General features: G+C 40.4%; 1 protein-coding gene across 6 annotated transcripts; it reads right to left on the reverse strand.

Annotated features, from left to right (window-relative positions):
- Positions 1-3040: 3040 nt before the first annotated feature.
- LOC127589063 (B-cell receptor CD22-like) lies at positions 3041-10134 on the reverse strand. Of its 6 annotated transcripts, none has more exons than XM_052048205.1 (9): positions 9794-10123; positions 9314-9529; positions 8778-8999; positions 7088-7366; positions 6176-6430; positions 5697-5775; positions 4946-4973; positions 3307-3596; positions 3041-3194 (listed from the first exon to the last, which is right to left on the reverse strand). In XM_052048205.1, the coding sequence occupies exons 1-9, from the start codon at positions 9828-9830 to the stop codon at positions 3134-3136; spliced, it is 1467 nt and encodes a 488-aa protein (XP_051904165.1). In that variant the 5' UTR covers positions 9831-10123; the 3' UTR covers positions 3041-3133. The 6 variants fall into 6 exon arrangements, with proteins under 6 accessions (XP_051904165.1, XP_051904088.1, XP_051904467.1 ...); XM_052048128.1 differs by having other exon boundaries at positions 9314-9643; positions 9794-10122; XM_052048361.1 differs by lacking the exons at positions 3041-3194; positions 3307-3596 and adding exons at positions 3875-4350; positions 4450-4561 and having other exon boundaries at positions 9314-9643; positions 9794-10134.
- Positions 10135-10807: the final 673 nt, after the last annotated feature.

Consider the following 10807-nt stretch of genomic DNA (forward strand, 5'->3'; position numbering starts at 1 on the left):
CCCATTATCTAAATTTGGAGTGTCAGAACGTCAAGCTTTTTTCCATGCCTTCTGCATCCAGCCCTGCTCTCCTTGCATGGTGGCCGAGCCCCTCACAAGCCCAGAGACCCCAGCTGCCACCAGCAAAGAGCCAATGCATCTCAAATGAATCATGAAAAAATTTTACTCACAGATCTTTCCACTATCTTCCTATCCCTATGTTCTATTCTCTGAAACACAAATAACATTTTCAAAGGTAACTTTATATTAATTTTATTATGTTTTAAAATAGCGACAATTGTAAAATTTTAGAAACAGTTACATCTTCCACTTTAATTTAAAAAAATACATAAAGCGGATTATTTTTACATCGTTTGCCAACAATACAACCCAAAAGAAACATGGGGAAAAAATAACACTCAACCGTGAACTGTGAAACAACCTGTGCTTCAGAAACTACCGGTAAGTGCACTATTACAGCGATCAAACACTTTGTTTGAGGTAGGCCAGACGCTTCCTGATGAGCTGGTTCTCCTCCACCATCCTAGAAATGGTCTTGAGAACAGATAGCCTTGCCTGTTCAAAGAGCAAAAATAGTCAGAAGTTCTTTATTATTCTGTTCGTGAAGATATCTGCTTAAAAAAACAAATATATATATATATATATATATATATATATATATACTGTTCACACAAATAAAATATGAAACGAACCATTATTGTACCACATGATAGCATTACTATAATTTAAATAACACAGCATGTTCTTAATTGTCGAGCAAGACAGAGCTTTACATGACTGATTTAATGTCACCAAATGCTAATGCTGGTGAGGACACTCATTCCAACCCACTAACTTCAAAACCTTTAAAACTTAAAAGATTCACCTTTGATCATTATTCTCAAAAACTCAATCAGATTCACGGCCGCAGCCCACCACCTGCCGAGTTGGCACAACTCTACATTTTTTTCTTATTGCGGGATTGCTCATCATAAAACATTCTGTCGTTAACAACACACATCTTATGTTCCAAAAAAGAACCTTTTCTTTGTCACTGGATGCTTTGCTTTGGGCTCCCTGGGAGAAGAAGAAAGGATCTTCAACATGTTTGCAATCCATTTCAGCAACTAACAAAACAAATGATAAATGTCATTGTGGTGCATGCTTACTTTTCTCACTGTAACACTGTAAAGAAAACATTGGACAGGCTTTTAATGTACTGTTGACTCAGTGAACAACAAGCACCCAACACTTGGTCTTTTTCCCTTGTGGAAGAGCAGTGTATCTAGTAATTTGGGTTTATAGTTTTTAAGAAACAAAAAAGCACACCACTAATGACCTGAACCGGCGAATTGCATTTTTAGACAAACTTTATTTAATAGGGTACAGGGTTAAGAGAGAAAGGGAGTGACGGTTATTTTTTTTTTCTTAATATAAAAGACAGTCTCATATGCTTTGCCGAATGTGCGAGTCAAATTTATCATGACTTAACGTGATACGTTTCTTTTGTTTATTTGAAACTTATCACATTAAAACGTGATATTAATCACTTCCACGACATTCTTGGGTGTGTGTGTGGCAGCAATCATTTTTCGAAATTGCCCGGAAACCGGATACAAACATTACATTTTTATAAAGAAAAAATGTGTTTTCTTCTTTATGTCTTCATTGACCACCTTTGCTCAAAAGCAGGGAAATCATTCTGGGGCTTGTTAAATGACTGCTAGCAAACCTGAAACTGGGTACACAGGTTATGTAGTCAGATCAGATGGCTACGTATGATTTGTTTTGTATTACCTTTGGGCTGCGTGAACACGTTTCCATTGGGTGCCTTCCGTCTCCTCACATCATTGGACAACGATCCTTTGGCTAGCTTCGGTAATTTTACTTTGAGAAGGCCCGGGGTTTTGTCGTCTCTCGTTGTCGGTTTCCTTCGCATGCTCCTGGGAATTCCGTTACCACCCTGCCTCTCTTTCTGTTGCGCTTCCCGTCTTTGACTTGAGTGACAAGGTGAGGCGAACGTCGTTTTTTTATTCGACATAATGAAGTCTTCACAGTAAGATGGCATTAGCATAAACAAAAAAAAAGCAGTCCTGTTTTGTATAACTACAGACACCAGATGGCGATCATACTCAATCAAGACGACGTGAAACAAACTCGGGGATGACGTCACTGGAGCGGCAAACGCACAGCTCATTTCATTCTATAACTATAATCCGGTTATTTCATTGAAACGTCTCTCTGTTCTGAAGTTTTTCCCTATATGAATATTCGGTAGTTCTATTTTTTCCACAGTCGTTTTATACACATATCTGGGTTTTATACTTAGATTGAAGTACAGAGTGTAGTAATGTGACCTCCTGGTTCTTTTTCTAACTAATGGAACAAAAATAACAAGATCCTTGATTAAAGTTACAGGACACAGCATCAGTATAAAATTATCTTTAATGAGTAATAACGTGAGATTAAAAAAAACTGAAATACATGAATATTTTTTTATTTATTTGTTTTACAATACAATACATGCTGATTTATATAGCGCTTTCACAACAGCGGCAGCTGTAACAAAGCGCTTAACAAAAACTCTCGATATACTCATTCATTCATTCATTCATTCTTCTTCGCTTATCCGAAGTTGAGTCGTGGGACCACAAACCTAAGCAGGGAAGCCCAAACATTTATTTGTTTTACAATACAATACATGCTGATTTATATAGCGCTTTCACAACAGCGGCAGCTGTAACAAAGCGCTTAACAAAACAGTTAACATAAAGTAACATAATAAACACAACACATAACATAAAACACGGACAGTCGTGCAGTCCTAACCACTTTTCCGTCACACGCTTTGTTGTTTGAAGCAGTTTGAGATGAAAGAGGAGAGAATCAAAGTGTCCTTTAACCAGTGGATCAGAGATGTCATGCTCAAAATGTGCACACGTCAGCTACAAGCTAAGTTTCAAAGTCAACAAGAAGCTGTAGCATCCATTGACAAAAAAAGAGATTGGTTCACTTCTCCTGTCCCATGGAAATCCATTTCAATTCCGAGCGGCGACTCTCGGTTTTGCTGTAGAATTGCAGCAAATGCATATGAGGTGAATGCATGGACATACCACTTGAACCTCACAAAGACAGAAAGTGCCACCAAGTATACTCAGCTAGAATTAGCCACGGTGCTATAGATTACTGAGTCGGCAGTCTGTCCCATTTTGAGCCTATGGATGAAAAACAAAAGCATGAATGAGTACAGTACTGATCGAACAGCCCCCCATCTATGTTCACTACATGTAACTGTGCATCAATATTGTGTTTGGGCAATAAACCTACCTGGATTCTTGTGATCTGTTTTGATTAAAATGAGATTTTTTATCTTGAATGGTGACCGTAGAGTAGGTAACCTCATCATAATTAGAAATGAATGAGCTGTTATCTGACTGAGGGTGGGAGCGTTGCCTATTCACATGTCCATACATGTGCATCACATTGGCGTGTTGTTTTTTTGAGTAATGTCGTGGCGGAACTTGAGGAGATGGCATATATTTGTCAATGTTGGCATAAACAGTGTTGGACTGATCTTCAGTGGAGGCAGACTTGACTTGTTCGGAAGGAAACCGCACCTGAATGGTCAATAATCATTATTAATGAGTGGTTAGTTGTTGTGCAAGACATGAAAACAAAACTACTGTATATCATATTTATGTCCTTGGAATATTTCAAAGAACCACCTGGGATGGCACCACACCAGGGGAGGTTCTGCATGACCATAGCATTATCAGAAATGTATTGTAGGCCCAGTTAAGTCCCTCAAGCATTTTATTTGATATTCTTATATATATATATATATATATATATATAATATATATATATATATATTTATTTATTTTTCATTTTTTTCAGAGAAACTTAGAGCCATCCCTCATAACCACAGTGAAAAAAAATCCAGTGTCCAATTTTCAGAGAGCCCCAAAAAAAGGCAACTTTTTAAAACTCTCGATATACTCATTCATTCATTCATTCATTCTTCTTCGCTTATCCGAAGTTGAGTCGTGGGACCACAAACCTAAGCAGGGAAGCCCAGACACTTCTTTTCCTAACCACTTCATCCAGCTCTTTTTGGGACATCCCGAGGTGTTTCCAAGCCAGCAGGGAGAAATAGTCTCCCCTGCGTAACCTGAGTGCCCTTGTGGCCTCCTCCCAGTGGGATATGCCCGGAACACCTCATCAAGGAAGCGTCCAGGTGGGATCCTGGCAAGATGCCCAAGCCACTTCATCTAGCATCTCTCAATGTAGAGACGCAGTGGCTAGATTATTATGAACCCCTCGTGGACGATAGAGCTTCTCATTTTATGTCTAAGGGAGAGCCCGGACACACTGCAGAGGAAACAAGAAAGCTTTGCCTAGAAAGTCTGTTTATAAATTATGAACAGAGTCAGGGACAGTTAGTAACAGGTGTGACATTTCACAACCAACCAGAGATGTGCTGGTACCAAAATTGCAGCCATTATGCACCACAAAGTTGTCGTCGATGGGTCGTCAGGCTACAAAAATAACTAAGTTGGTGATGGAGTCCCGCCGTCACACACTGAAACATATTCGTTGATGAGGGGTGGGGTGAATGGCTACTCGTGGCTGTGAGGGCCCACACAAGCCCAGACACACACCAACCCTCTGCATCCAACATTCAACATCACCAGGACCAGCCCTTGGTGCCGATGTCACACATCAGCATCAGAATAATCCGGATCCAGGATGCCGGATCCTTATGTAAAACTGCACAGTTGCAGCAATATGCCATATAGACAAGCTTTTGTGTAAACAATCGGGCTTATCTGCTATGGGGTTGTCACATAAAAAAGGCTTCTATCTAGGTAGAACTACGAGTAGAACTCGGAGAGATGGCCAAGGCCAGAAAAGTCTGATCAGATGCACATTAGTGAAATGAAAAAGATGGATAGAAGATACAAACCTTTTTCTCTGTCTTCCTCTGTTTCTTCCTAACACGGGGGGGAGGGGTGAAAAAAATTAAATATTGTGAATAGCAACATTTTGTACAACATTTGAGTTTGGAAAAAAAAAATCTTTGACAAATTTGTGTCTCTTTGCCACGTGAACATTTTTTTTTTTTACATTTACACAATGCAGCAAGGGTGCTTAAGTCCGGTACTCGAAAGTCCCTCCCTATCTAGCCTGGTTTCAATGTCTTCCTCCTCCAACACACCTGATACAAATGAACATCTCATGGGCAAGCTTTGCAGAAGACGAAAATGATAATTTGAATATGGTGTGTTGGAAGAGGGAGACATTTAAAATTGGCTGCATTGAGGCTCTAAAGAAGTTGGGCATTCATGCAAAACAATATTGCAATATCTAGGTCATGTTGTCGATATTTCATGTCAGCCACTGTTTTAAATCTCTTCAGGCACAAACCCATGTTGGGCACAGACGCGCTGCCAGAGATTTTTTTTGTCAAATATCCTCATGTAACTGTTGAGTTTTTGCCTAAAATCTTTCACTTTGGGACCTACCGCTTCAATATGGAAAATTGAAGAAAAAAAAATCCTGGTTAGGCAATAGTGGTCAATGAAGTTGCGCAACACGTGAATTACAACTTCCAAGCATTTAGAGGAAGTGCAAAAATACCCACATTTGCTAAGAGATGTCAATATCCTCATGTAACTGTTGAGTCCCACTATACATCTATGAAATCAGTAACCTACCGGAGGAAAAGAAGAGCTACAATAAGTATAGCAAAAATACAGCCTCCAAGTCCACCAAGTATTGGGACAGACAGGTGACCTGTAGACAGAATATAAATAAATAAATGGGTAGGTGGATGGACTACTGAGCATTGAAAATGACTTTTCAGCATTATAACACTCATACTGTACTTCCGAGTGGCAAAATACTGAGTTTTTATCAATAACGGCATTAGTAAACAAACCCTTCTATGTCATTTTACCAAGGCAGAGTGATTGAGAAAACAGGGAAAATGGCGTGAATGAGGATTGAAGTGTTTTTCTCCGCCACTGTAGTTTGAATGTGTGAATTATCACACCTAGGGACAGTTTGGAGTTTTCAATCAGACAACTCCACACAGGGAGGCCGGAGCTGGAATTGAACCCGGGACCTCTGCACTGTGAGATCACTTTGAGGTCACTTTTTTAAAACTAAATGTGACAGGGGAAGTAACACAAACCATAAGAAGGCTGTTCCTCCATTGCGAGAAGGATTTTCGTCGAGTTGATGACTTCAAGTTGGCTCGAGGCCTGGCAGAGGTAGATTCCAGTGTGGGGCGTTTCCATGGAGGAAAGTAACAGAAGTTGTCCCGAGCCCACTTGGAGCAGGGAGCTGGAGCTCGTCCACTTGTACCACACATAGCTGTGGTTGGCAGGGTTGGCTCTGCCGCTGCACATCACATTGACACTATTGCCATCAGCAACACTTGGCAGATCTGTGAAAACCAAGACGATGGACGATAGAAAAAGTTAAGCCTGGTGTTTGACGAAAAATGTGACAGGCTCCTGTGAAACAACTAATTTGTATACACAAATGTCAACAACAACAACAAAAATGTCATCGATAATCCGCTGTCATGTAAAGTAATTCCCAACCTTTAACTATCTCTCTAAATATGAGGAATATGAGGGATGTGAAAAAAATGTGTGAAAGTCCAACATAACACTTCTTGAAAAATATTTTTATGTGGACAAAAGTATTTGTACACCGAGCCCACACGAAAGTATTTTATTTATTTTTCTTCCACATGATATTTCACAGTGCTCTCACCACGCAATAAACATTGGCGGCTGTTTGGCACATTTGCTGTTCTTCCGTTTTGTGAGATCACGTATGTGATCCAGCGAGAGGACAACGAGACTGTTAGTAAGGAAAGAGAACTTCGCTCTACATCACAAAATATGTGTCCAAATGCATGAAATCACAATCTATCAAATTACTTTGTGTGTAATTCTTGGATTTTTGCGCAGGGATGCCCGCAAGTTGGGGGGCATATGATTCACGAGTATGAAGAAAAATCTGAATACATGAGTATGAGGTACCGGAAGCCTCAAAATTACGGTACATGACATGAACGGCTGGGGATACATACACTGCACATCCAGATTGAGCTCAGTCGATTTCACAAATGTGACGCCCCTCACGCTGATATTGTTTGAGGCCTGACAGTGATACAGTCCACTGTGGCTGGGCTGAAGAAGAGAGATGGTGTGACTTGGTCCGGAACTTATCAATTGCTTGCCCTTATACAGGCTGTAGCTACTTGGTGGAATGGGTGGGTTGGCATCACCTCTGCAGCTGAGAGTCACAGAGCTTCCATTTATGATGTCTGCCGGTGGTGTCATTGACAACACAACGTTGCTTGGAGCATCTGATTTAAACCAAAAAAAAAGTCAATAACAACAGAGTTTCAAAAATGGGATGAAGACCTCCAAAGGCTTGCTTTTAATACCAGTGGGACCCTCTTTCTAGCAGAAAATGTCTTTAGAGGGTTAAAAAAAAAGTCTGGTGGCACCAGTTATCTTTGCCAGTAAATATGACAACTAAAAGGATTTATTCAATAGTCGACTCACAACAAGTCATTGATCAGCTGAGAAACAAATCTTTTGTTTTCTTGAGACGTTGGATACTTTCCTGCAAGTTGCTTTCAACATGTGGGTACTTGGGATATTCGGTATTCTGTAATAGAATCCAAACTTAAAGTGCGATATTATGTTTCGCCTTTATAGGGCGCTGGACTTAGAACAGTCTGTGGAGGAGGAAAATTGCTTAAATCAGCGGGAAAATGCGTGTTGTGCCAGATTTGCATTTTTGAGTTGAGCCATTGACGGACAGTCCCTATCTGGCTTGCGGGTGCGTAAATGACAGACTTGAGTGGATGGTAGAATGCGCACAGCCGAGAAAAGCATGCAATGCTGTGCCTATTCTGGTTGACGCATAGCAGCATGAGAATATGATATGGCCCTTATCGAAAACTATGAAATTTTCATGACAATAAAAAATGTCACTCTATGACTAAATAACGAATAAAAGCATGATTTGTGACATTTTTGTCTTGATTACCGCTCCTGACAAAAACAAAAAACAACAATAATTGCAAGAAAAAATTGTCTCGCTTTACGTTTCCATTAATTTTCTATACTGCTTGCCTTCACCAGGGTGGAGTGGAGCCTACCCTATCCCAGCTGAATTTGGGCAAGAGGTGGGGTACACCCTGGACTGGTCGCCAGTCATTCGGCGCACACATAGCTTTGATTTAACAGCATAATTGACAAACTCATTACATCCATCCATCCATTTTCTGAACTGCCTTTTCCTAACAAGGGTTACGGGGGTGGTGGTGGTGCCGGAGCCTATCCCAGCTGTCTTTGGGCAGTAGGCGGGGACACCCTGCGGGGAACACCCTGAACCGAACAACCATCCGCGTGCACAATCATATGCACATTTTTGGAATGTGGGAGGAAACCGGAGTACCCGGAGAAAACCCACGCAGGCCCCGGGAGATCATGCAAACTCCACATTTGAAAGACGGAGCCGGGATTGAACCCACGACCTTCGCACTGTGAGGTTGATGCACTAACCACTGGATCACCTGACCGCCCATTATCATTACAAAATTAATAAAATACCAATGAACTTCCTGTTTCATTGTGTTTTAAGAAAATATTCAAGCAATACTTAGTCAGCAATTATATGAGATTAACAATATCGACAAATGAGCAATACTATGCTTATAGTGTTGCTTTTGACATCTGCTTTGATAAGAGTCAATAAATACTCACATTGAACATTTAAAGCCGCAGAGGCCGATTTGATCTTCTCTTGCCCGGCGACAGCACAGTAGTACTTCCCAGAATCTTTCCTGCTGGCCTGGAAGACCGGCTGTGGTATCACTTTCCCATCTCGGTACCAAACATGCCTCGGTGTGCCACACTCGCTCCTGCACGTCAGGCTGACAGATTGGCCTTCTGTCACTGTGTTTGGCTCCACAACAGCAGTCAGGTCTGCTCAAGAAATTTATGATTACATGGAATGTCTGCGTGGCATCCAAAACTAGTGTAGGGTGATATGGACTTAAAATAAAATCTTTCATTGTTTCACCCCCTACACTCCCCGTGTTAAACAATTTAACATGATAAAATAAACTTATAAATACATGGCTCAACTTTTCCATATGTAATTCTATATTATTAGTGCAAGGATTGCACATAAGCAAGGATGCGCTTTGAATTACGGAAGGTGTTCAAAAAAAAAGTCCAATCAGCAATAAACTCAAATAAATAAAATTCATCAATAAAAAAATGTGAAGCGTCCTTACCTTTTACTGACAAATGAAGTGCATTTTTGCTCATCCATCTGTTCAGCGACGTCTCAAAACGAAAGAGATAGTATCCTTCATCGGTATGTTTGACGTTATTGATCTTCAGACTGCAGTCTCCCCAGTAGGTGCCCACGTATTCAAAGTGGGGTGGGATGGACCTGGATATGTCCCAGACCCACCTGCCAAACTGCCATTGACCTGGAACCCAGCGAACTGATGTCACAAAGTGAGGAAAAGGGTAGTCATACTGGCAACTCACAACTACCGTCGTCCCTTCCAAAGCACATTGATCCTTGAATGTCACTCCCCAATCTCCACACAATACACCTTAGAGCAAAAGAAGTCACTATGAATAAACATTAATCACATCAAATTCCAGACATGGATATGGTTGTAACAGGAGGATTAAACATTATACAGCCAAAATCCATGCAGCTTTTTGATCATGTGTGATGACACAGGTCAAATGAAACTCACCTGAAATGACCACCAGAATAACCCAGATTTCCTTCATTGTTTAATCAACCCGAAACAAATTCCGTTTGTTTAAAAAAAAAAGGACGAACATTTATGTTCAGAAATAAACCAATAACACATTCTGACTATACGCACTCACTAACACACATTGTGCACTGTACATGATCAAGAAACCGTTTCAGAGATGAAAAAGCAGAAGCGGGGACCGAAGAAATATCCTGCTTCCGCTCTCATCTTTGTGCATAATCAACAAGATGTAAATTCCCCGCCCCCCCCAAAAAAAATCTACCTAATGTTTAGCTAAATACTAGCCTCAGATTGATTCATCTTTTTAGACTCTGTTAGATTGCCTGAGCTTCTGTGAGACTCTTTTGAGTCTTTACTTGTGTTGACTAAGCTAAGATACGATGACGCAATCCATAAAACTGGGAAGTTGGACATTTTTAACAGTCGGCTATAGTAAACGTGCACTTTTATTGTTCTTGTTCTTGCTCCAACAGCAACTATATCACACTATCCTCTAAGTGAATTGATCGTACAGTATGTGGTTTGGTTTGGTTTTAATGATCATGCCTGTCCAAAAAGTTTTGCTTGATTGTCAGGACTGTTGACAGGCAAATTCAATTCAAAGTCTTCGGGTCATTGCCAGCTTTTATTTTAGAATGACTCTTTTTTTCATAGTATTCAGTATGAGTTTTACAACGTTAACTAATGGGACGCAGCAAAAATGGTCCATGACTGCGCTGCACATTCGATCACATTCCAACAACCATTTGCATTTCAATCCATTTAGTGATTAGATCTAGATAAGTGGGCATTATTACTATTATTTTCTTACAATTATTATTGTTGTTATTATTGCCATTTGAATCAATACACTATCATTGAAACCCTCCACCCCCAGAATTACCAGAATTATGGTACCTCATACCCGGACCAGAATTATGGCACCTCTCATCTATTCTCAATTCTCAAGGAACCAGTAAGTAGCCTGGTAATAACAAAAGATATATT

The sequence above is a fragment of the Hippocampus zosterae genome, chromosome 1, assembly GCF_025434085.1.
Source record: "Hippocampus zosterae strain Florida chromosome 1, ASM2543408v3, whole genome shotgun sequence".
Classification (NCBI taxonomy): domain Eukaryota; kingdom Metazoa; phylum Chordata; class Actinopteri; order Syngnathiformes; family Syngnathidae; genus Hippocampus; species Hippocampus zosterae.